General features: G+C 51.7%; 1 protein-coding gene across 1 annotated transcript in view; it reads left to right on the top strand.

The window, feature by feature from the left end:
- Positions 1-26737, top strand: part of LMF1 (lipase maturation factor 1) — a 247098-nt gene extending 220361 nt beyond the window's left edge. Inside the window, exon 10 of the mRNA XM_062588096.1 lies at positions 26255-26737. Coding sequence (XP_062444080.1) covers positions 26255-26429 — 175 coding nt within the window. The 3' untranslated portion in view covers positions 26430-26737. The remainder of the gene's footprint in view (positions 1-26254) is intronic.
- The last annotated feature ends 15 nt before the right edge of the window (positions 26738-26752 follow it).

Here is a 26752-nt window from a genome sequence, read left to right on the forward strand (position 1 = left end):
TAACAGGACTTTTCCATCGTGCTGTTCCACGATTAATCAAGACAAGGGAAGAAAAAGAAAAAGAAAAAGGAAATTGATAAACACAATGGTAATTCCATCCAGCGCTTGCCTTAGTCAGGTTATTATAATCCTGACATCATGTCTTGAAAACAGGACTGGAAATAAATCTCTTCTAGATAGCATCTGGCCGCTGGAGATGGAGGTGCAGCAGGCCGCAAGGGGAATAAGGAGTTAACAGATTTTGGTGTTCCCCCTCTCTGAAACGGCGTTTTTCCTGATTTCACTGAGTTTGAGATGGGCAATGGAGGAGCACATGGCTTCCGGGGAGATTTCGCGCCTCGGGCTTCTCCTCCTGTGCTCCTCAGTCCCTCCTGCTAAAACACGGCCCTCGAGGAAAGCAGAAGGATGTGCACTGTTAGCTCGCCTGGAAGATCTCAAATTTGGACCTGTCCCATGCCATGGCTGTTCCTAGCTGCCTCCACGCTCTGGAGACGTGCGTTCAGGCAACACAGGACAACTGCGCAATGCAAAACGCCCTAGGATTTTTTCTGTCCTTTAGGCCCTTTTCTTGACTGCTGAGGATAGGTCCAAAATACAGGAGCAAGGTTGCTCAGAAACGTGCCTGAGCATGCAGAGCTCCTCTCCAGCCCTGGGAACAGCAAGGCCTTGGGGGAAATCACCGTTTCGGGGAAGCAAATGAAATATTCTGCCCTTCTTTCTGAATGGTCTCCACTAATGGAAGGTCTCGGGCTGGAGCTGACTTGACTCTGGTCACCAGAGCTGCTGCTACTGGGGATTTCGTATGTGTCCGCAAGGCTTTTAATCTTTTCCTCTACAAACAGTTGTGATGTAAACCCCCAAATGCTGACCACCTCGTGGTTCCAAGTCTTGTGGCACTCGCAGCAGGAGCCAGGAGCGTGGGGTCCTGGCCAGACTCCCGCGTGGGAATTTGCATTCCGTCTCCGTGAGCCCTGCGGCTTCGGCCGGGCAAACCAGCGTGCGGCCCCGCGGCTCTGGAGCAGCCACCGCGCCGTGGCCCGGAGACGGCTGCGTCTCGGCGCGGCGCGGGGTACTTCGTTTAATAGGGATTTGGGGGGTAGTTTGTTTAGTCCTGGAGAATACGGGAGGAACACGTGCAAAGCAGCCCGAATGCAGCCAGGACGCTCCGAAGGATCCCGGCTGCACTGGGGTCCGGAGGGCGCAGGCTGCAGCCGCCCCCGGCGCCGTGCTCCCGGCGGGCCGGCGGGTTTCGGGGGGATCCTGTTAAGAATCCAGGCTGTCGCGGGATGGGACAGATGGTGAAGGACAGGGTGGGACGGACGGACGCTCGGCACGGGGGAGGGGGGGCTCCGGCACGCTCCAGCGCGCCGCGGCATTCGCTGTCCCTGCAACCAGCGGGCATGAGAACCGGTGGGAAGGCACCTGGAAAACCTCCGGATGGACCCCGAAAGCGGCTCCGCGTGCAATCGGCAGGCAACAGTGCCCTCTAGTGCGGCGCTCCCCAGCCCTCACCGCGGTCTCCGGTCCCCCCCCTAGAAAAACTGAGCATCCTCACGGTCGCCTTGATCCTCCCGGGGTCCCCAGCGCCCGGCCCCGCTCGGCCGCGCTGCCCCGCTTTGGTGCTGCTCTCCTCCGTCGGCGTGGGGCCGCCCGCCGCCCCCTCCCGTCCCACCCGGCTTCTGCGGGAGCAGGCGGGTGGTTTTCGTGGACGAGGACGTCAAGGCAAGGCGTTGCAATGCCGCCCGGTGATCCCGGCGGGGGCCGGAGTCAGCAACCGCAAAGATCGGACGGCTCCGGGCCGGGGGGAGCTGCCTCCTTGGGACCAGCAGGACGTTGCTCCTTCCTCCCACCCCTTTGCTCGGGCACCAGGTCCCGCCAGGCCCGTGCACAGGTAAAGGTCTCTGCCGAGTCCCGGCGCCCCTTCCCGCTGCTCTGATTCCAGGGCGTCTGGAGAAGCCCCTTCCTGCAGTCAGGAGAGGTGGCCAGGGTGGACTTAGCAGGGACAGGAGCACCCAGGAAGCCACCAGGACAATTTTGCTGGTCTGAACCTGTCCCTGTCCTGCTGGCGGCTGAGCGCTGAGAGCAGATGGTCATCCACCCCTGGAGACACGGGGTGGTGGAGGCGCCGGGGGCTGCCCGGGCGATCAGCAGCTGTGCCTGGGAGCGTGCACTGGGCACGGGACCAGAAGCGGGTCTCCTGGCCCTTCAAGTCAGGCTTTTGCTATAATTCCATTCGCAAGTTAATGCAGACCCATTTTAAGTTCCTTTAAGGTTCCTGCTCTGCCTTGCTCGCTCAGGAGGCCGTTCTGCAGCCTCCCTGCAGATGATCAGAAATCCTCTTCTGTTTTCCGGCCCAAGCGGATTGACGGCCCGTGCTTCGCTCCTCTCTTCTCATGCCAGTGCTGTGCTGGAGTTGAGACAGCTCTTCCCTGCTCTTCGGTGGTCCTAGGTAGCGATCGCGTCCCCGCTTCATCTCCCTGGGATGACACCTGGGGCTTCTTCTGGTCTCTCCTCCACAGCTGCCCCCGTAGGTCTCTCCATGGCTCGTGGATGATGCCCGGAGGTGCAGGCTGCAAGACGGGGATCACCCAGCTCTGGTGGTGCCCTGTGCCACCTGGCGCCCGCAGCGACAGCCCGTTTTCCCATCGCTGTTCCCCGCTCTTGCGTTTGCTGCTTCCCCGGAGGACGAGGGTGCCCAAGGTCTGCGGCAGTCACAGAGCGGCGGCGGCTCGCGACTCCCCTGGGATCTCTGCCGGAGGAGGCGGCTGCCTCTGGAGCGGTTTCCGCTGGGCCGGCGTCCCGCCGGCTGCTCCAGCCCTCTGGGTCGGCCGAGGCTGGGCTGCAGCCGCCGCCGCCGGTCGGATGCCGGGCTCCTGCCGCCGCGTTTCCCAGCAGCCGAAGCCGAACGCCGTTACGTTCTGCCGAAAATAAGTACGTGTTTTCTGACCATCTCGCTGTTAAAATAGTCTGGAATTGGAGTATTAAACACTCCTAGCGTGGCACGGACATGAGATGAGAAGTCCCTTCCTTCCTGCGGAGCGTCCCCCTGCTTTCTCACCTGCTCAACACGCGGACGGAGCGGGAGTCTCTGGCAGGAATTTAGATGCAGATGTTTAATGATACGGGGACATGTTAAGTGCCGTTCGCGTTCACGGCTATCAGTGTTGTTTAACCATGCACACGTCTATTTTCCTTGGCTCTGACAGTGAAATGTGCTTCTGGAGGACTTTTCATTAAGCGAAAATTTATGATAGAGGATGAAAATTATGTTTTACTGTCTGAGGTCTCAGTCAGTGCTGTTTCTTCAGACATTTTAGTAATTCATCTTGGCAAGGACTTAGAAAATTTCTCCGGTGAAACGAAAATTTAACTTCTGCATTGGGTCCGTTCCCCATCATGGGCCATTGCCTACATTAATGAGCTGCCGTCCCCGAGGAGTCAGAACAAAAGCGAAACACCCCACAATTTATGTCCAGTGAAAAATAACGTGAACATGATGTAAAGTGTTATTGGGATTTGATGCTAATTTTAGTGGTCACCTTGGCTGGATTTTAGGAAGTTGCCGGTGCTGCCAAGAGCAAATTTACCTGATGATGAATGAGGAACCAGAGCAAAAAATAAATAAATATCAGCAACACTTTTTTTTTTTCCTTTTTTGGCAGATTGGTGTCATCCAAGGTCACACATTTGTGCATTAGGAGAACTACTGCCAGAGTTCAGTGCTTGAAAATCATTTTTAAGTAAAGAGCAGCATCTTTAAGAGCTGAATTTAAAAAGAAAGCCTGAGCTAGAGTCTCCTAGAAGTTCCTGCCCATTGGATAGATGTTTCATTTGCGCGTTAATCTTGTTCCTTCCTCATGTTCCCCATCAGGAGGACAAAAGGAGACGGGGGAGCTTGTGGAAAGCTCTGTTCTCCTGGAAAGTCTTTCGAAAAGTTGATTTGCGGCGCTGTAAAATGGAGAAAGGGAGGATTTTTCAACAAAATGCGACGAATTTCAGCAAGCAGGGAAATCTTTGGTTTCCATCGGCAGTTCAGGGCTCGAGGCAGGCGCTGCCGAAGTGGGGCAGAAACTCCCCTGGGAGGTGAGCATCCGAGCTGCCCGACGCAGGGCATCTTCTCCGCTTCCCTCTGAAGTCCACGAGCCACCGCCGGAGGACGCGCCCGGGAGCACTGGCCTGGGGCCAGGACAGCCATCCCCACCGTTTTTATGCTCTCCTTTTTAATTCCTTTGCCTTCCCTAGGCATCCCGGGAGGGAGCTGAAGGCTTTCCGGTCTCTGGGGCGATAGGAAGCAGATCATGCTGCTCTCCTTTCTCCCTGTGCCCCCAAACCCGGTGCAAACCCTCTGCAAGCTAAACCTACCAAGGCATCTGCGAGCAAAACCGCCGCGAGCTCCCGAAGCGACCCAGCTCCTGCAGGCTCGGGGGGCAGCAAGTGTCACTGCCTTCGTTTCAAAGCTGGTGCTAGTTACTGCAAACATTTTTTTTTGAAAAGGCAGGAAGCTCCCCTGTTAGAAACCACAAGTTTTATTTGTACGTAATACCAGCATTCTGCGGTTTTTGGAGATGGCCTTTAAAGATTTGTTTTTTATTTTATTTATTTTTTTATTTTTTTCTCCCAGGGAGGATGCGGAAAGGAGATGTGTAAGGTTACAGAAATAACACAATCTACAAAGAGAGGCAGAAGGAAAATTTGTGTTACGTTAAGCAGGTTCCTCGGTGCGGCCAGGGCACAGCTGAATTTATAGCAACCCTCTCAGAAAAATGATAAATGGAAGCTGTAATTTTTATTGGGGAGGAGGGCCAGATCACGGGTGAGGGAACAAAATAATAAAAAAAGCATAAATTAGAAACGTGGCTTGACATTTGGGAGCAGAAAGCATTTGGCTCGTATATAATGCGAGTTTCTGGTGGAACATGATCCAGTGCGGTGCATGGAAATTACCTGCAAAAAGATTTTCTATTAAGTCACATTACGGTGAACTTTCCCTGAAAGGGCTCCGTGGAGCGATCCCCCGAGAGAGGCGGCTGCACCTTGCCTCCTCCCGTCGCCGAACCGTGGCCTGCAACAGGCACCCGCTGCTAGCAGCCGCCGCTCGGCTGTCCCGCGCCGAGCCGCTCCGCGCCGGAGCGTCCCGGTGCGTGAACGCGGGCAGGGCGAAATCCCTGGTGCAGCTTCGTGCCGTGGGGCAGGCGCCTTGGAAGCCCCCGGGCAAGCCCAGCGGGATGCTCCGGCGTCGCCCCGACGGCCTTCGGCGAGGCTGGGACGCTCTCGCCAGGTGCCGAAGGGCTGAGGCTCGTCCCGGGGGCGCTAACAGCCTGCACGGCTCCTGGCCATCCGCTGCCCCCCCGGAGCTGTGCTCACCGCAGGCCCCGCCGGGGCTGGGGGCTCCCCGCGCGGCTGCGGCAAGATCGGCCCCAGGAGAGAGGGCAGCAGGGCGAGGGGGCGAGCACTTCAGCAGCGGGGCAGCCTTGGCACCTTGCTCGCGAGGCTCAGCCTTGCACCCCCCCCCCCCCGAAAAGCAGACGGAGAGAGAAGGGCACAAGCCTCTCAGAAGGTGGGTATCAGGGTGCAGACACCCAGGAAAAGCCGGCTGCTCTGAAGGGCAGGCTGGGATTTTCTTCGTTTCTTTGCTCTCAGATTTGCAGCCGTTAGCCCTGGCGTCGGGGCTGAGCCCTGCCTGCTAGACAGGCTCAGCCCTGTCGGTTCCCTTTTCCCTCTGACGATTTGATCTCTTGATCGTTTGAATGTGTAAAGCGAAAGTAGGACAAATCCCAGCCCTAAGGGACTGGGAGGTTATGGGAGCAGCTAGAAGAGGGTCGGAGGCTGCTCGGCTTCACGGCCCAGCTGCACTCAGAGCTTGGCCACGGCCCAGCCTGAGATGTCCTCGGTTCCCCCATCCCTCTATCCCTTCCTCGCCCCACGATTACCAAGTATCAGGCAAAGTCGACAGAAAATGAGCCCGTGCCTCAAAGAGAGCGGAGTTAAACCCCGGTGCCTTGATCAGTGTGGGGAAGGACAGTAGGACGGTCTGGAGGGAGGCAGCAGTCGGAGGCATTTGTGGCAATGCCATGAGCACAGCCCGCCTGCGCGGGGTCGGTGGCATGTGCAAGAGGGGTCTGGGGTCCCTGCGCATTCCCTAGGAGGGCTGGCACTGATTTCCCACCTCTCGTCCCCTCTGGACGTCTCAGTGCAAGACGTGAGATGCGGCAGGGCGGCCGTGCTGCAGGAGGGCTCTGCACCACGTTCTCCCACTGCTGCCAACCAGCAGCTTCCAGCACCCTTAAGTTGGCAGCTATCGGCAGCTCTGAAATCAAGCACGGCCCAAGCACTAATATTATTTCTAAATAACCCTCCTGCCCAGTGCCCCACCTCTGCCCAGGTGCCACGAGTTCGTGTTCAGCCTGGAGCAGAGTGTCCCAGCCAAGTCCTAGATCTCCATAAATAAGTGTCTGTACCAAAGCTGTTACCCTGTTGGCCATAACAGCTTGCACAGAACATCCCTCCCTTCCATACGGTGCGTTTCAAAAGGATGACTGTCCCTGGAGGGTTTCGCCATGTGCTGTCCAAGTGGAGTCACTCCTGGTCTACATGGCCAAATAACAGGAGAGGAAAAGAGCTGAACATCTTTCCATGACACGTTTCCACTCACCAAACGTGTCTCAAACAGCAGCAGACTCACAGTGCCCCAGACTTTCCAAGTCTTGTCTTTACAGCCAAGTTTGTCTCTAAACCTGACCGGTTTCTTTGGGTTTGAGTCCATCTACCGATCCCTCTTTGATGTCTGATGCCAGAAATGCCTCCTCAAGCCAAATTTCCCTGGTAATTGTCCTTTGGATTAGTTTGGAAAATTGCATAAGCCCTGGGTTATAGCTGGCTGCTTCTCTCATCCGAGTGCCTAAGGCTTCATGGGGCAAAGACTAAAGAGCTGCGAAATGCAGAGATATAACAGATGTTGACATGTAGTGAAAATACTAGACGCAGGAGCCTAAGATAATAAATCTGAAAAATTAACACGTAGGAGAACGAAAAAAGGAGCAATATGTTTTGGTAATCATTCTGAACTGCTGAACCCTTCTCCTGCAGTTCAAAAATCTCTGGTATTAAGCAGATGTCATTCAACCAATGATTAACACATTACCGAATTTCTCCAGTCGTTTAATAAAAGTTTTACATAACATGCAGGTAATTGCTTCCAAATGTCAAGGTAACAATGTGGGCTTCTATGGATGGCATTGTTTCCAGCATCAGGTGAAAACCCCTCTTGTTGCCTTGATATCAGGCAAAGTCCCACTGCGAAGACCCCTCGCCTGGCCAGCTGCTTTTCCAGGCACTCCTCTGAAAGCAAGAGACAAAGAAACAGTCTGGACAGATTAAAAGCCTTCGATCCGGTATGTTTTCTCCCCTTCAAATGTCTATAAGGGCGGCAAACAGGCCTCATGCTCCAAAACGGTGGCACAGAGACATATGCCTTCTCTGTGACTGTTTTTCTTTCCTCTCCTTGCTAGAAAACTGTGTTGGTGCTGGATGCAAGTACGTGACGGAAAGGATAGGGTGGGGGGGAAGCCTGGGCACCCATGCAGCAGGGACGGGTGCTGCTCTTGCAGGCAGCCCAGTGTCACGGTCCAGCAGCCTAGCATCTATCGGGAGCTGTCCCTTTTGCCCTGAACCCAACTTATGCTCAAAATTCAAAATTATCCTGTGTGAGAGCAGGAAGAAGGTTGTTCCAGCCAGGTGATTTGTCAGAGTTTTGTCCTAAGGTGCAGCTGGGGGCACCACCGGCTTCGGCGGGAGTGCTTTGCACTGGGGCAGGATCTTGCTTGTTGTTTCAAGGTGTCAGTGCTAGAAACCCCATAGCTCACGGTGAAGTGTGAGAGTGATGGATGCCCTGGGACTAGGGAATCGGACAGGCTGCGAACTGTGTGCAGACTCACAGAGCTGCTGGCTAATGGCTTTCAAGGCTGCAAACAAGCTTCCCAAATTATTAGAGCTGAAGATCAGGCTACTTCTAAAACAACCAGTCTGTTACGAGACATACCCCTTATTTGGCAGAGGCCAATACGGCTCCGCTGGGGGGATCCATGACAAAATATAGGAACAGCTGTGAAAAATGCTTGTTGATGTAGTAGTTTTGATGGGACATTTCTTTTAAGGAAGCTTTAAGTGATTTCTCCTGGCACTTCCTGTTAAACCCAGACTCGCATAGAATTAATGTGCCCAATGCACCAGCTAGCGCCTGGGTGCCCTCGGCGTGTGCATGGCTCCGTTCTCTGTTGATAAACCATCCCTTGCAGCAGTAGCCTCTGTGCGTGCGTCACAGGTCCAGGCAAATGCGTGCAGGTGGCACGTGTTATCTCTACTAACCCGCACTAGGGTCCCTGTTCTGGCTCTCAGAGCTGCTCAGATGAGCAAGGTGAGAAGCAGGGTTGTCCTGTGCTCTCCTAGGTGGAGAGGAGACTTGCCCAAGCTGTAGAAGACGTGGACACGGTGCTCTGTAGGGTTCACCCAGCTGTGACTGCTACTCTTGGGTGTCGTTGGCAGCCGCCTTCATGCCACAGGGACGCGGGCTGCTGGGGATGCAGCTCCCAGCACCAGAGCTGACATGCAGCTGGCCAGGCTGTGATTGACTTCATAGCTTTTCCTGCACCTGGGAAGTTTGGGCCTATTCCCAGCAGCATTGGTCACATCAACTACTACAGACAGCATGATTTATGGACACATTATTAAAACCATATTTTCAGCCTCATATCGTGAGGTAAGCGGTGGGTGGTGCTGGAGGCAACAGGACTGAGAAGGATGGGGGGTGTTTTGGAGACCACCTGGCCTTTTAATGGAGATAAACAGTAACAAGGTTGGTAAGAGGTTGACCCGAAACACTAGAGAAGAGACACTCAAACATATCTACCCTCACTCAGGAGGAATGGATTAGCTAGGAAACATCACCCCCCTCCTGCTGCGGTTAGTGTCAGTCATCAGCTGGTCCTGCTCTCCATCACTGTCAGGCATGAAGTTGCTGCTCACAGATGGGCTGCTCAAAGACAGCAAGAGATAGCAATGGGGGCCAGGGCAAGGAAAGTGGATACGAATGGTTGTGAACTAATCCAACTGTGCGCATTCTGTGAGGACGCAATGTATCTGGCTTTTTCACCCCAAATCTGGCTACTCAGCACTCAGGCGCGTGAGACGTGCACTAACAGCGACACATTGCTGCACGTTTCAATGCGGGACAGCAATGAGACAGTCCATTCCTGCTCACCCCAGCAGAACCCAAGCAACGCAAAGCTCGTGAAAGCCCTTTCCTAGGTTGGAAGAGGTAACAGCACAGGCCCTGGCTAAAGCTCTCTAAAGCACAAGTTTTTTTCCTGTAGCTAGCTGTTCAATTCTTTACACTGGGACAAGGAGACTTCCTGTTAAACCCAGACTCGCATAGAATTAATGTGCCCAATGCACCAGCTAGTGCCTGGGTGCCCTCGGCATGTGCATGGCTCCGTTCTCTGATGATAAACCATCCCTTGCAGCAGTAGCCTCTGTGCGTGCGTCACAGGTCCAGGCAAATGTGTGCAAAACATTTGCAAAGCATCTGCTCCCCTTACTCCTGGAGACCTTCTCCCTTCACCTCTTTGAAAGACGGATTACTCTCACTCATCGCTTCGGAGCTCTGGCCTCGCTCCTCCAGTCCCGCTCAGCACGCCACCGAGATGGGGGTCCTGCCTTTCAAGTGCACGAGAGCCCCGGGTGGTTCCAGGGCCAAGCCGGCGTGACGCACACCTGCCTGGAGGCCAGCCTGGGCAGCTGCTCGTGCGTGGCAGGGGCTGAAAGCCACAGCCTGCTGGTGTGTCTGGTGAAGACAGGGCCAAGATCAGAGCTGCAGAAGGAAAGATGATCACGCACAGCCCCACAATAGCAGCGGATGAGGATGCTAGGAGGAATTAAAAAGGGTTTATCTGATGGCAGTAGTGTCGCTAGATTTGCAACCTTCTTTCATTTTGAAAAAAAAAAAAAAAAAAAAAGAGAGAGTTTTTTCAGGAAATATGAGCTCTTCATGTTTGAAAGGGCCTCTATATTTTTTTTATCGTGTCCACATCAACTTCTAGCATGAGTGAAAACCAAGCTCTTTTTTTGTGTTTGCTTGTTTGTCTTGTGGCTAGTCTATGAAGCCATAAATCTGTATATCTCGGTTCCTGCACGTCCTTATGGGAACTTCTAGACATCCCAGCGTGCTCCGGTGATACTGGCTCTTCGTTCTCCGGCTGCCTGCTGCGGTCTGGTGTTTTACTGCTCACCAGAAGACGTAGCCCACTTGCCCACCCCGCCTCACCCCACTGTGTTTTGTTCACTAACTCAGTCTGGTCCAAAGTCCCCGACTTCAAAGGAGTGACAACACACCAGAGGGTCCAGCAACGTCTGGTGATGGCAGCGAGGGAAGAGTGGGGTGAAGGCACGCTGAAGCTCATGGAAGTGGCTGATCTGCTACCCTGCACTTCTTGGGCTTTTCTTATTGCTAACATCTGTGCTAGGGTAAGGGGTGCACGAGTGTCTACCTGTGCATGGGTTGCAGAATGGAAATGACCTTTCCACGGGCCACCGCTGAGCTGCTCCAAGAGAGCAGGGCTCTGCAATTGCTGAAAAGGCCTGGCAGGAGGTCTTTAAATTGCTCGATGTCTCTGTACTGAAAAGCAATACCTGCTGAGATTAAACCGTTTGGCCTCCTTCCTCCTGTCTCCAAGGCAAACATAGACAGTTCTATTCATACCCACAAGAAATACATATTTCAGCATTTGATTCTTTTTGTGTGTGCTTTGTTTTATCTAGCGCCATGGTGCTTGGATGTCTTTTTCATCTCATATTGTGCTTTGGATGCAGTCTCTTTTATTCAGTCCTCTTGCTGCCTTCATAAAGAATAACAGCGGCAGTTGTTGTTTTTTCCCCTGGAGCATGGGCCGCTGTAAACCAAAGGAAAACTTCTTGCTGAAAGAGGGACCGAGCAGTCAGGACGCTGCCATATCCGTTTCCACACCAGAGCCGCAGCCCTGCAGGCCGTGTGCAGTTTGGCTTTCTCAAGTCTTTGTGGAGAGCAACAAATTGTCCCATAAAAATTCTTTTCTTGAATTTTATTTTTCTAAGGAACCAGGCCCATCTTGTAAACTTGGGACTAAAATTTCCCACTCTTAAATGAACCATATAGTGCAAGATCTATGACACTATCTATGAAATCTAACAGGAGTCTTCAGATTCTGCCGCTCTTCCTCCCAAAATCTGCATTTGGGGCTTCCTCTTCCCAGCACTGTAAAGCCCATTCTGCGGGTTTAACTAAGCCCCCCACTAATTCAACCTCTCGGCAGCTGTCACGAAGCAGAAAACAGTGCAAGGACATTTCTGTTTCATCTTCCAAATGAGAAGGGACAAGAGCTGCTGGCCCAAGTGCCAATACTGACAGATGTGGTCCAGCCTCACCATTATCTGCCGTGAGGGTAACTTCGGGTGTGGATGGGAACTGCTGTCCACAGTCTCCTCCTGATGCTGTCTCCGCACTCTGCTTGAAAGTCATGCTATATATTCACCAAAAAGCCAAAGGGGCAGGAGCCCCGTCCCGCCACCCAGGATATCATCTGTCTTGCTGTCAGTGGTGGGGCTGCTCACATCTGCACGCCTCCCTGCTTATCCCATTAGCTTTGCGATGTAACACGTGGACGAGCGCAGCCGGGATTTCAGCTCCACTGGTTGCCAGCTGCTGATAAATTGCTTTCCACCGGAGATCGATCGCTTCCTGTTCACGCCGTGAAACGCCTGTGTTGCCTGCGCCGCGCGGCTCTTTCAGGCGCCAGGGCAGATGTCCCCATCCTTGGTCATGCTCAAGACACTCCGACAAGCAATAACAAAATAAGGCCCCATGTCGAAACCACCAGAGAGGGAGGCCTGAGTGTGGGGGCCTGGGCACCCCCCTCTTCGCACCTTCCTCTCCTTCCTGCCGGGTCCATCCTTGCTCTGTGCCTGGCACTGGAGACCACCTGGAGTGACGTCTGTTTGGGGATGTCTAAAATGCAATTACAAACCCCTGCAAGGTCTGAATTTTACCGGATTCTCCAGTTTTCATTATTTCCACCCTAAATGTAAACAAAACTTCCATCCCTATCGTGCGGTGTGAGATGATCATTGGAGGCAGAGGGTACCAGCCAGAACACTCGCTTTTCGTGCTGTAGCGAAAACAACGTTATTCCATTTCTCCTGCAATGTTGTTGCAGTTGGTCCTACTTTTATAAGATGGTAATCAGAAGTTCCCTCACCCAGAAACCTTTACTACTGGTTCCCAGTCTTCCAGCAGGGATTAACTCCCAAACTAGATGCTGCAAGCTGCACACTATCCTTTCTCTAGCCTGTTGCTGTGGTGGTTTCCAATGACTACGAGCGATGCCGAAAGCAAGAACATCTTGTGGTAATACATTGACCTTGAATCTTGAGTTGGGAATCACAGTTTTAAGGCATTTGAAATCTGTGTCTGAAATTTGTGACTCCTGACATGCTCTGAGTTTAGAGAAGGGATGCTTTGAGCCTGGGTGGCTGTGCGAACCAACCAGAGCAGGGGTCGTCAGCCCCATACCACTGCCTGGGGGAGGCAGTGCCCCAAAATACCTTTTCCAGCTCTAACTCCCACCAGCTGCTCCTGAACCAGTGTCAGCAGAGCCAGTTGGTGCTGAAGAACCGATCATCTGAGACAGCTGACGACCTGGTTCTTCAGGCGCGGGTAAGAACTGAAACCTCTTTGTTTTTGAAAGAAAACAATCTCTATTTTGCACCCTGTTTCTGCCCCAACGTGGAGCCAGGGCTGCTCTGATTCCTGTTGTCCTCATTGCAGAGGGCCGGGTGAGGGACGGCAGGTACCATCCCAGCTAACAGACCTACAAAACCAGCCCCGCAGGCAGCTGGGGAGAGGAGGCTGGAGCCGGGTGGCTGGGGGACATGTCCCCTTGGCCACACGCATCTCTTCAGCTGTGCAGACCGCTGAAGACAGATGACCTGGAGGAAGCATTTCCTCTGCCAATGCCTCACACCCAGGAGGTTTTTTGTTCACAGTGCAGGTCAGGAGTTGAAAAATGAAGAAGAAAGGAAAACAGATAGGAAGATCCATCTTCCCTTATACAATCCCCAGAGCAGGGGGCATTTGGAAGTCATTTTTCACTGAGCTGAGAGCTGTTTCTGGCTCTTTAACAGACAGTATTCCTCCCCAAAGCTCCTGTTTTGGGATGCAAGGAAGCGCTTGCCGTCTGCCCGCGCGGGTGTTTGAGGAGCTCGCTCTGGGGTGGACGGGATGCCGGGAGCAGCTCGGCTCTGGAGAGGTCGGGCGCCTGGCACAGCCCAGCTTTGCCCAGTTTGCAGTTCTCAGGTGGTTTTACTGACTTCTCTGCCAGTGAAAAAGCCCTGAAAGATGGCAGGGATGCGAGTGGAGCATGATGATGGTGGCAGAGGTTGGGCAGCAGCCCCGGTCCATCCGTCCGTCCTCCCTTCCCTCTGCCGCCCATGCTGGAGGCTGCCTTCCCACCACCCCAGCTACGGAGCTGTCTCCTAGTGCCTGCAAGCAAGGGAGGGTCTTTCCCTCCAGGAACGTTATCCCGGGCTTGCTGGGTTCAAGATACTTTGCACCTTCCTCCAGGTTCGGGAGGTTCCCTCTGGTTCGGGATTTCTGGGCACGGTGGAGCCGTGGCCCTTCGCAGGCTGGCGCTGTCCTCGGGGCGCAGACGTTTTAAACTAATTGGAGCTGAGACGCAAAGAGCAAGGAATGGGTTGGATTTGCTGGCGCTAAGGCAGAGGTTAAGGAGAATTTTTAGAGGGAAAAAGCCCATGCTTCGAGAGGAAGGAGAATTTCAGTATGGTTAAAGTAAATCTAAATAAAATTCCTTTCTGGAAGGAATTCAAGAAAATTATTTTCTTTCTGTGTTTCTGTCTCTCTTCTTCTGGCTTATAAAAACACCTTGGCTCGGATATTACATCAACTCTGCCTTTTATTAAAAACCCCTGCTCTGGTTGTGCAGATTTCATGCTGTTACATGAAAGTAAAATTTTATGACCAGAAGCTGAAATTAGGAAGGAAACTTTTTTTTTTTTTTTTTTTTTTTTTTGGTGTCGTGGCTTGGACTTCGTTGATAGTGGGGAGAGTTTGCTTGTTTTCATGTGCTTTTTGTTTTGGAGTTGGTTTTTTTTATTATTATTATTTTGTCCGAAACCAAAGGCAGCCGGCTCCCCGAGGTGTCGGCACGCCGGGCGGTTTTGGGGTGCTCGTGCCAGACGGGTGCTGATCCGAGCGGTGGGCAGCCGAGCAAGCGGCCGGGAACGACGCAGGGGAGCAGAAGCGGGATCTACTCCTTCCCCTGAGGCTGCCTTGCAAATCCAGAGCTGATGGGTGATGGTTTGGTCTGAGCCTGCTTCCAGCGGTGACTGCTTGCTGGCTGGGTAGTGCCAGCTGCCTTTTTTTTTTTTTTTTTTTGCAGCCTTTTAGTTTAAGGGTATTTTTTATTTTGTTGCATGAATTCCTTCCTCCCCTTCTAAAAAAAAGAAAAAAGAAATTCAGGAATAAAAATTAAAAAAAAGCAGGAATGTTTGAAAAGGTCGCTCTGGCCCTGCTTGCGGGGTGAGCAGGGGAGAAGAGCCCCCACCCCGCGCTCCTGCGCCTCCGTCCCCGCCTGCTCCCCGTCCCTCCGGACAGGGCTCGAGGGCACCATGCCGGTGCGGACGGCCGTGCCTCCACGAGGGCTCGCTCCGCTCCCGCGTGGCTTCTGCAGCGGGACAGCGGGGACGGAGCGCCCGGGGCCACCTCGGGGGCCCCCTCGAGGAGGGTCCCTGAGGGCGCGCGGGTGGCCCGGGGGGCCGGCCCGGCGCCGGGAGCGCAGCGGGGCTCCCGCCGTGCCGTGGCTCCTGGGACAGGTCCCGCGGATGGGGGACGCGGGTCAAGCCCGACGGCCTCTCCGCTTCCTTCCAGCCCGAACGTCTCTGCAGCCTGCTGCTGCCCTGGGAAGATTTACGGAGCGGCAGTAAGTATTTCACCAGCTCTTTATTAATAATGCGGCAGTAAAAAAGGTGCAGCCTTTCCTTGCGAGGACTCGCAGAGCCCTTACTAATCCGAGGAGGGATTTAGCTCGCCCCATAGATAGCGGCCGGGTGGGCAAGCTTCACAGCGCCTTTGTGAGCCGGGGCTGGTCCCCCAGCATCAAAGTGCGGGCTGAGGCTCTGCGATGGGCTGCGCCGTAAATCTCTCCTCTCTAATCCTTTCCTTTCTCCTGTTTGCAAACTGGGGAAGGAGGGGGTGGACTGGATGAAGCAGAGCGAAGTTTTAACCCTTCACGCTTGGGGGGGGAGGGAGGGAATCTTCTCTTGCCGAGCAGAAGAACATGGTTAGTGAAGAGGGGGCTGCTTCATGGCAGCCTTTTGGAAGCAGGTATATATATATATCCATATATATATATATTGCTTATATTCAGCAATTAAACCCCAAATGACGGCTTAAAGAGCTCCTTTGGAAGCTTAATAAGTCCACCACTGTAAGTAAGAAATAAGTCTGGCTGCATTACAATCGCTTCGGACTGCTTGAGCGAGAGATGCAGAACTCTGCTCTTGGTCATGCGTTACGGGGGTAACGCTGCTTCGCTTCCCCTCGGGTTTCCAAGACTGGGACGCCAGAGGAGGGCCCAGCCCGCAACTGGGAGCCAAATGGGTGCTGCGAAGGTCGCAAGGTCTACGGGTGAGCCAGCATTTGGGGTTTTGAGTTGAGGCCAACTCAAATCCGATCGTGGGATCTGTGCAGGTGGAGAAACCGTCAGAGTAACATGCCACAATTGCCTTTTACCGTGCGTTTGGTGGTGCAGCCGTCTCCTGACGGATGGGTATTCCAGCCTGGCTGCTGTACGGCTCAGCTTAGGTGCCAAGGGGGTGGCGAGGCCAGGGCAAGGGACAAAGCGCAACACGGGGATTTCGGCCTTCAGGTTCTTGTGCAAACGTCTTCTTCGAGGCCAGGTTTTGCTAGACTGTCACTGTCGTGTCATGACGCCAAACGATTTCTCGGGCATTAGTTGATTTTTAGCCTCTCAGTGCCAGTTTGAGGCAGGGAACAACCTCCGTTTTATAGCCTGAAACCAAGTCCAGGCTCTACAAGCGCTCGCCCAGGTGGCACAGAGCAGATCTGAGCGTCTGGTGCCCCTGGAGCCCTAGTGTGACATTTCATCCCCCAAACCAGGGCTCCCCAACCTCTCCGGGTCCCGTTACCTTCCAGCTGTCCAACAAGAGGTACCTCTGGCCAGAAGGAAACAGCGGCGAGCACGGGGCAGGGTCCGGCCACCCTGCCCCAGCGGCGGGGCCGCTGCCGGCGCCGGCCTCCCTCCCTCCCTCCCCTGCCAGGAGCTGCAATGCTCGAAAAATGAACTTAGGATCCATTTTATCAGAAAAGATCCCGGGCTTTCTAAGCCGGGCTCGACAGAGGGTGCCGAAAGGTGCTGCGACGGGCAGAGGTCTGCTTGCAAAATCGAACAAATTGTCGTTTTACGGCTCCCGCGGGCGGGGAGGGTGCTGTAAATCTCGCGGCGTTTAACGCGCCTGGCCTTTCCCCGCCGCGCTGCCAGCCTCCCGAGGAGCAGGGGGAGGCATCGCCGACGTTTCCGGACATCGGCTGCTCCCGAGGCCCCCGGGAGCTCCTCGGGAAAGTTTTTAAAGGAATATTTATGGATGATCGTGGTGAATCAGGCCCTGAAAGGTCCAGGGAAAGGACTGTTGTTCATTAGCGTTTGGAAACTGTGCACCGAGGATTTTCCTGCGGAGGAGCAAAAGAAATGGAGTGAAAGTGAAATAGCTGTCGAGTTAATCCACAGCTTTTTTTAAAAAAAAGTTATTGTTGTTGGTAAAAATCAGAATCTTATTTTGGACAAAGGAAAAAAAAAAAGAAAAAAAAGGGAAAATAGGAAGTTCATTTTTGAGATGGTTTTCTTTGAAATGATTTTCTTTCCAAAATTTCATAATGAGTTCCTTAGCAAAGATATATTTTTTTCTTACTGATATATGGATACATGGTTGAGTTTTGGTCTTTTTTCATACATGTCTCCATATCAAAACAACAATATATCTGCTCCAGCTAATACACTAGGAAGCACTTCAATGTGATGCTTTTTCCTGAAGATAGCTTCCTTATTGCCACAAAAGATTTAGTTTTCTATTTGATAAAAATATTCTTACAGCTTTTTACTCACAGTGGCTTTCATATGATGTTCTCCAATACTTTGTTAAACTTACACATCCCAGTAAATAACAGATTTTTTTCAGAGACTTGTAAAATCCCTCATTGGTAATTCAGTAGTAATTATTCAAGATTTATAAACAGGAAAGCTGAGCATAGGGGGATGAACAGTTTGGTGCAATTGGAATAGCATCATGGGGTTTTGACTTTCAGTCCATTTTCCAAAGGGCCAAACCAGTGTCCCTGGAGACTTCATGGGTACACAAGCTCCCTAGAGGGGAGTCAAGGCTTGTCCTTCAACGTACTTATGGGAACCACCTTTGGAACGGATTTTCTCAGATGGAGGCACGGAGGAGATAAGGCCTAATTCTTGCCCAAAGTACACGTGTAACTTTGAGCAGCTCCGTTTCTTTCTCTGACATCCTGAGGTTTCTCCTGCCCCTTCGGCTTTGACCTCTGCTGCCATCCTGACCATCCAGGTGTCAGGGTCAGAGCTGGCCTCCAAAGCTGTCAGCGCTGGCTCACAGAGGCTTTTTGTAAGTGATTTCAGGGCAACAGAGCTGCTGCACGAGGCTGTTTCTAAGCGAGTGGTCGCACTGGTGTGGTCAGGCGACAGCGACGGCTCCCGTGCAGCAGCAGCTGGTGGACGACTTGGCCTGGGGAACATGGTTCGCTCTGCCCAAGAGCCCTCACCGCAGCTCAGCAGCAAGAAGTGGGGACACACGTCTGGTCTGTGGCTGCCTGTCCCCAGCTGTCCCAGCCCAGAGGTGTTCGAACCCCACGGGAGGTTTTCTAAAGCTTTGCTCACTGCTTCAGTGTCTGTCCAACATCTCTTGGTTAAAAGGAAACCTCCAGCTCTCTCGCCCTCTGTGCACGGAGCCGTTGGTTGGAACTTGCGCAAAGCTTGCCCAAAAATAGCACTGGCCGCTCTCCCAGCTGTGGGCGTCAGGACTTCTGCGCAGGGAAGTCTGCGATCCGATGTGTTTCATGGCAGATTTTGGTCAGCTCTGGCTCCTCTCTGTCCTCACTGGTACCACGTTTACACGGTTCCTCTTTCCAGCTCTTCACTCTTCTTCCAGGCCTGGGCTCTGCAAAGCCACGGTGTTTTCTTGGCACTGCTGCCTGCGAAACGTGGCACAGACAAACCAATAAAAATAGCCAATGGACTCCACGAGTTTTCTTTCCTTCACTGCAAGCGGCCAAGACAGCACCGCTTCCTTTGGGATGACATTAAAATGCAGCAAAGAGGGGATGAGACTCAGGTACTTTTGTTGTTGCTGTTCGCCAGCTGATGTACAATTTTTCCACTGGCACAAGAAGAGATCTGAGGAATTTTTGAAAGAGGAAAGCAGTTACAGAGACAACCTCCGTGGCGCTGCCGAGCTCAGCTTGGGGACTCTGTTAACCAGCCTTTAAGCCAGTGGTGGCTGATCAAAAACCGGAGTGAAACCCAAGGGGCTGATGCCCAGGTGGTGCAAATTAGCCAAGCTGGTATGATTTTAATGTGCTCATCATCAGACCACCCGCACTGACAGCTCCCTTGCGCGCTGCTGGCCGGGGCGTTTGGTGGAGGACAAGGCTGCTCCGTTCCTCTCCCAGAAACCCTCCCACCTCCTCCCGTGCCGAGGGGAAGGGCGACGCGGGACCCGAGCCGCTGCCACCCCACGCAGCGGGGACCGCTGAGACGGGCCATGGGCCAGGGGAGAGGGGACGTGCCCCGGGGCCGCCCCAGCGCCCGCCTGCGGCAGCCAGAACTCCTGAGCGGGACCCGGGCTCTAACGTGACGCTGTGAGTCCCCCGTTGGAGGATGTCGGAAATTTCGCTGGAAAAGCTCTTCTTCCCTCTCCTCCGGGTACAGCCGGTGACCGCCTGCACGCGTGCGCTGCCTCGGCCGAGCCCCGCGGGCAGCGGCGAATCTTTCCCTCTCGTTTGGGGAGAAAACTTGTCTCGTGGTGGAGCCCTTGTCTCGGTACGATCCTGGCCTTTCTGCACCGTATTAATTTAAGATGCTGTGAAGTGAGAGGTGCGGGGGTGAGGGGAGTGCTGTCTAAAATTTGTTTAGAGCCTTTGCTGGATAAATCCCCGTGGAATTTAATTTAAACGAGCTGACACCAGTATGAATCATGCCAGCACTACCAGCGTTTGAACACTTCCTAACAACTGCCTGCAGAGTTCTGGCTTGCTTGAGTTGAAAGTGAAGACTAAAAGCATCTAAAACTGTTTAAGTCCTCTGTCACAGCAGAATACTTTTTTTCCATCTTCTTTTCAGTGTAAGGAGAAATAACATCTGCTATAAAAATCTGCCGGCCAGGGCAGGGAGCGGATACCACTTATCACAATTTGGCTATTTGAGGCAGTGGCTGGTTCTGAGCAGAAGGTGCCTCAGCGCGGCCACGTGACCCCGGCGCGTACCAAAGCGGTGTCTCATCTGTCTGCAATCTGGGCAGATTACACGTATTTAGAGAGGACAGAGAGCGAGGGACAAAGAAAGAATGTATCGGGCCTGGAGAAAGAGAGAGTGAGAGACGGAGGGAACTGCATGGAAAGGAGGAAGGAAATACGGGCTTCCGGGAACGGGAAGAGCAACGAGGCTCTCATGGAGGAGAAGACAACACTGCCTTTAAAAATATGTACCTGAGCTTCAGTGAAGTCTCCTCGATGCTACTGGAACACAAAGTTACGCTGCTTTATAATAAAACAAAGTCCATTAGGCAGCGTGTCTGTTCCTGGGCTTTAGCTGAAAAGTGACATCTTTGAAGAGGCAGGAAAGTGGTCAGAAGTAAGCACGAAGCATGTAAGATTGTAGAATTCAAAAGGATAAACATTATTTGATACCTTATTTATAGGGCACCACAGGGGAAAGGTAAAGGTTTCAGAAAAGAAAGAAGCACTTTAATTTTATCTGGAGATTTTCCAACAATAAAATCTAATCCATCATTCTCTCTGTGTGACTGCTCTTAATGAAAATTTAGAGGCTGTGACTGAAATTTAGAATTCACAGGGGATACTATTAGGAAGATGTCTAGCAGCTATGCAAAACCTGTTATATCATAGCCCCTGCCAAAGGCCAGGGGAAGAGGGGAGTGTGAAATGGACACATTTTAATTTGGCATGTGGACTCTACAACACCGAGCCTTCCCCCTGCAGACCGCCGACAGGGACTTCTCGGGTCTCGGAGCGCCGGTTCCTCCAGCAGGCTCCCACCAGGCATCAGCTCACCAGGTAACAGCCAGGCTCCAGCATGGGCAGCTGTGGGCGTGTTTTCCGAAGAGACAGGATTTGGCTCATTGACCTTTGATTTCTAGCTGAACCACCTTGTTCACCCAACGGGTTAGTTCCCGTGTGGTGGAGTTCCTCTAATGCAAAGAGATCTCTAGGTGGCATCACTTGGACTGAGACCTTTCAAACTCATTTCACGTAGGCCATGGAGCCTCAGTTAGCGTTCCTTTTTTAACATGTGCACTGTGTAGGAACCATAAGGTCCATAAGCTAGTGCCTGGGGCTGCACAAGCCCAAGCACTGCCACATAGGTGACCTGGCCCAGGCCTGGGTGGGTAACCTAGCCAGGAAGGCGGACCATCTCTAATCATTATCAATCCTCTGCACTTTACTTTTAATCAAAGCAGATCACTAGAAGGTTTCCAATACTTTAATGGGGAAAAAAAGGAGCTTCAATTATAAAGACAATAATGTTAAATTATATAAGGGCCTGGATGTACATCATGAATCAGTTTAATACTGAAGTCACTGCCAATTATTCAACTGATTCAAAATGAAAATCCATCACAAAATGTTAAATCACAGGATAAATCTGTCCTAGGAAGGGTTTTAGTAATCAAAATTCTCTCACAGCAGAAAAAGCTTTCCTTAAAGCAGAAAAAAAAAAAAAGGTTACAGTTTAAGCCAGACATTATATAGTAATGCCAGATGTTAAACAGTTGACTTAAATTATTGGCAACTATCAAATGCAAGATACTAATACTACTGGTTTCAGAGCTATGCCACCAAGTTTGTAATCTGTGGAATGGGCTTAAATATTCCTTTAATTTTCTGCCTATGGATAACAGGCAATTTGGATTAGCTTCCGCAGAGTAATAACCTCCTAATTCTCAGCAGATGAGCGTAAGTCTTCTGCAACATCAAAAAACCAAGGCCACGTTTAATATGTAATGTTTAATGGCATATGTTTTTAAATTATATGACTCCATTAGACCTGTGTAATTAAGCACAAGAAATGCCGGAAACCACCCTGCTTGCCTCGCAGATAGGAGACGGCACCTAGAAATTCCCCCATTCCAAAAGGCAGAACGAAACAAAACAAAACGTCTTCCCAGATTTGCACCGGGGGGGGGGGAGGGGAGGCAATCTTCCCACCCCAAATTTGCCCTCAAAAAACGTTGCCATGAAGCCCTGTGGTTGGAGAACACGGCAACTCCAAGACCACTTGGAGCAGGGACTCGGTCCCTGTCCACCTGTGCATTTTGCGTCTCATGGTCAGCCGTGCAGTGCCTCTGCCTTCACCCCCCCACTTTGCGCACTCCTCCCTTTCCATCTTCTCGCTGTTTAGCGGGGGGGTGGGGGGCAGAACTGGCACCTAATAATTTATCTGTGTGTACAGCACCCAGCCTGACGTATGCAATTTTTAGTAATTCCAGCCAGATATCCTCTCGCAGTCCTTTCGCATGGTGTCTATGGCTAAAAAAAAATAAGGGGGGGGGGGGGGGGGGCTGGGCACGTCTTGGCTCAGTGCAGGACGGGGCTGGTGGGGCCAGCCTCGTCCCCAGAGCGGCTCCGGCTCCGACGCGAGTCCTTGCCTCCTGCTCACGTAGCGGAGCAGCGAGGCCGGTCACCTCACGCCTTCGCAGGACGAGTCTTGCCCTCTCTGTGCCACAGTCGGGGCAAGAAATAAACTGATCAGAGTCGCAGCATGGGCTGTTCTCCAGCCGTTGGCTTGTCAACGTGCGTTGGGCAAACCTTTAACTGCCCAGCACGTCTATGTCGGGCAAATGACGCAAGTCCCCAGCACAGCCACAAGCCTGCAGGGCCCTTGAGCCGCCAGAGGCATGAGGACAGCCCCCAGCGCCACTTGCTTGCTACAAACAGTAATAAAATGCCTTGAGTCTGAGCTGATGCTGAAGGATTGTAACATAATTCAGCCGTTCTAAATCCCACATTTGTTTTTGTTTGCATTTTTTTTTCTTTCTTCAATAAAAAGCTGCAAGCGTTTGAGAGCGTGGATGGCAGGGCTGGGTTTCGTCCTGCCTCTGCACCGGTGGGAACGTCCTTGCCCAAAGGCAGGGAGACAGGTAAAGGGAGCTGACATGGCAGCGAGGAAAGGGTCAAAACATCCTCTGGACTGCAAGCAAAAGAAAAATGTTGGCAAAGAAAACTTTGCCACAGGAATAAAAGGTTGTCCTAACTGTTCGTATTTCTCCACGTGGGGTGAGTAAAACTGTCAGTCAGACTGAAGCGTCTGCTATACAAAGGGGAATAAAAACTCATTAAAAGTCTAAAAGAAAACCCTATTAAAATACCAAATATAAAATGGAGGAGACTTGATCACCCTAGTGCTAGAGACGTGTCAGAGTTTGAATGAACCCGACTTTTTTTCCTGAAAGCAGAGGAAATGTGTTTTGTGGAAAGCCAGGTGGGATGAAGGGTAGAGTGTCAAAGAGCATTGATAACATTTCAGGGACTCACTAGGAGCCCGAAATACGTGTCAAAGAGCATTGATAACATTTCAGGGACTCACTAGGAGCCCGAAATACGAAGGGGATTTATTCAGCTTTTGGTGGGGAGGAGAGTGCTAGCAGATTTTTGAAGGCATTCCAACATGGTTCATATTCATCTGTTTCTTAAATTGAGAGCTCTTGGCTGCCGCTCTGCCGAGGTAGGGAGCATCTCCACCTCTTCTGTCTCCTACCCTAAATGCAAGCTGGCTCACACCGATGAGCAATTAGTGCTTGTGGGTCTCTGCCATTCTCCTGCCCTGGCCCATGCTTGTCCTCCTGAAAAGCCAACAGCCCTCACCATTTTTTACAGGGCCTGAAATACTCTGAGAACAATCTTTCGATAGCATCTCATTTCTACTTTATTTGGTCTTGGGGAAGGAGAGAAATTATGAGGGAAGGAGCTAAGCAAACCATTTTCTTTCAAGCGTAAAAAACTCCACGTTGTCCTGTGAGCACTGGCACTAATGAAGCCTGGTTTGCAATGGATCTGTGCCTCATGGTTGATGGACTTTTAAACTGAATTGTACTAGAGCTGCAGGAGGCATTCACCCGTTTTCAGACCCCAGAGAAGCCACGTGGGAAAAAGACATTACAAATGCCTTAATCACAGCAACTCCTGCCTGATTGGCCACCCCAAAATCCAGATCTTCTCCTATGTGGAGTCTCTGGTGTCTCATATGCAAAAATGCTATCGAGACTTTTCCATGGTGTGGACATTTATAATACCTGTGTCCAGATTTGAAGTCATCTCAAGGTGGAACTCACAGAAGGCATAGAGGGTTTTGCTCTCTTTCTCTCACGCACACACATCTCTTTTCACAACACTTTTAGGGACTTGTCACCTTTGGGATTTCTACCTGCTGTCAATTTGGTTGAAATTGGCACCAGAATACAGTAATTACCAGGGTGTGGGGCTGTAAGGGAAACATGCACTCATACATGGGCTATCACCACATAAATCTCATTTCCTCATGAAACTAGGGTTCAAGTAAAAGCTTGTTTCTGATTTAGACAGAGGTACAGAGCTACAGCAGACCCCTCGGTAACGCATTTTTCCTTGCTCTGCCACCACTTTACCCCCCTGCACAGGGAGGTATGATTTTTCTCAACCACTCCTCTTGGATCCCGCTTTTCAGAGAATAAGGTTGGTTTCCTTCCACCTCGGTGACATCGAGATACAACCGGGGGCCTGTCATTCACTCAAATGCATGTTATAATCACGTAAGTCTTCTTTCCTTAAGAAACCTGAGCAGAGCTGATTCCACACAGCAGATGACACTTCGTCAGCCCATTGCAATGTGCTGTGAGACACTTAAAAGTTTAAAGGAGTGGGGGAATGCTCCTTCCTTCAAGTCACCATGGAAAGTTTGCCTGTAACAGAGGCAATGAATCTGAAGAGACGCCAAAAGTAGCTAGAAAAGACCACAACTCTTTTCCCAGAAGCTCTGTTATGAGAATCTCTTTTACAGTTTCAGCACTGAACATCCTTTCCTGGGCCGAACAAGCAAAAGAGTCCTGAGTCAGCTCAGCATGCCTGGAAAGATCTGTGACACCTTGTTTGGGCTCAGTAGACTGATGGATTAGCACTTGTCCATGCGGAATTGTAGGTTTCAATCCTCAGAGCCTTTTCCAGTCAATTGATCTGTCCTGAGCCTTTCATCGGGTACAAACAGGCCTTTGACTTTCAACAGAATGAAGCAGCAGTAAATATAAATGGGACGTGAATATTTTCTTGAATGGACATTTTAATGGTCTGTTCGCTCTACAACTCTGCTGTTGCGGTCAGAGACACATTCCAGTTTTACTTCAGGAGCTGGTGGCTAGAAACCCATTCTTCTGGCCCCTCAGCAGTGCGCTCTAAGGTAGCTGAAGTCTTCTGCAGCTTCAGTTAATGCCCTGACTTGGTATAGACTGCTCTTTGTCAGGTCTGCTGGAAGCACCTACATGGGGCCAGTCTGGGACTCGTTCGTGCCTCTCCTCTGTAATCAGAAACATGGTAGGGCTCCATCTCCTTCTCCGTGGAGAAGTCACTGGCTTGATCCCAACACCTGGCAACTGCTTTACTGAAGTGCATTTCTGTGTACTTCTTCCTTAATGTTTCACCTTCCAGCCTACAGCCGATTCTCAGCTTAACAAATACCCTCAAATATATCCTGAGTGGACTGAATAGTGACCTTAGACACTGGTATTACACTGTCTTCTTGCTGTGGCTGTGAGGGTTCTTTGGAAGCTCATTCTCACTTTGTCTGAGATTTCACCCAGTTTGTGGCTCAGGACGGGGAGCTGTACTTTATGGGCTCACGGAGCAGGTGAACAGGCCCAGTGCCCCATAGGCAGGAGGCCCTGGCTTACAGCATGAGGACAATGAGGCAGGAGCCTGTGGTGCCAGTCTTGGACCTCGAGCTCTGCTAGGTCTGGGTGTGAAACCCAACATGGCAGAACAGGGCAGACTGAGCTCAGGCTATGTGAAATTTATCCAACATATTTTACACCCACACAACTAAAAATAGGCTGCTGCCAACTCTTCATCTGGAAGGAGAGGAAACACCAGTGCTGCTGTCTTTTGGATGAGATGCAGCACTGAAGTCCTGACCATATTTAGCCATAAGCTCATCTCAGAGCACTGCTGCATGAGAGTGGAGCTATAGAAAAGTTATCCTGGCCAAGTGCCAGTTCTGCCTTTATTATTTCTTCCTGCTATCTCAATACTTCATTTCATCACCTAAATTGCTGTGTTGAGTTACTCTAGGCTGTTAAAGTGCTGTCATGCTATAGAGGCAGCTATGGGGAGGCAATAATGGCTATACAAAAAGTGCTCCATACAGCTGAAATCAGGCCACCTATTTAGGTGTCAGATTTAGATTTTTCACTGTAAGCACAGAAACGTGAAACATTTTGCCCAAATGTGTTGAAAGCTATGAAGACATTAAAGATTATTCGTGGAATAAATATTCATTGCAGAGAGAGACTTTTTAATGCATGAATATTTCAGGCAGCACATTGCACAGCATGTAGACCCTTATAGGAAAAAGTAATCATATTTTGAGTGTTGTTTCAATTGTTTTTAAAAGCAACAATACTAGAAAGGTACTTTTTATGATTTAATGGCCATTTCTGTTTAAATACCTGCTAGATTTTCCCTGAACCATTAACTAATTACTAGTAATGAAAAATTTTCTGAGAATTAGCCCTCAAACGCCTCTCTACCAGATGCTGTAATACCTTCACTTTGTCAGTAATTTTTAACCACAAATATTATGTTACACTTGTAGTACCGAACACTAGAAAAGTGTCCTTATTTTATTTGCAGCTCCTCTGTCCTGCTACACTCATGGAAAAAGTATTTTGCCAGAAGCGGTTCAGCATGTTGCAGCTTCACATCTTCAGCTTTCCACGTTTTGCGATCCCCGCTTTCCCGGCAGTTTTGGTCCTGCAGGGTGAAGGGGTCCCGTTCACCCTCGCTGCGGAGCTCTAGTACCATCTAGCGTCACCGCGGCGGCCCTTTAACATCGCGCCAGACGTGCAGCCTTGCCAAAGGGCTTTTCTTTGCTCGTCACCCGCCCGGAGTGGCGGGAGGGGAGAGCCTGGCCTTGGCCTGGTGGTTTGGAGGAGGCCGAGGCGTGAGGCAGCGCGCGGGGCGGCCGCCCTCGGCGGGGGAGGCCGAGCGCGGCCTTGGCGCCACCGCCGCGGAAGCGGCTCCCTGGCCTTGGGGACACCCTTGGGCCACGGGGAAGCGCGTAGGGGTTGTCCCCGGCCGGGTTTCCGTCACCGAGGGGGGCGATTTAACCGCCGCGGATGTCGCCCGGCG

This window comes from Rhea pennata, chromosome 15 (genome assembly GCF_028389875.1).
Source record: "Rhea pennata isolate bPtePen1 chromosome 15, bPtePen1.pri, whole genome shotgun sequence".
NCBI lineage: Eukaryota > Metazoa > Chordata > Aves > Rheiformes > Rheidae > Rhea > Rhea pennata.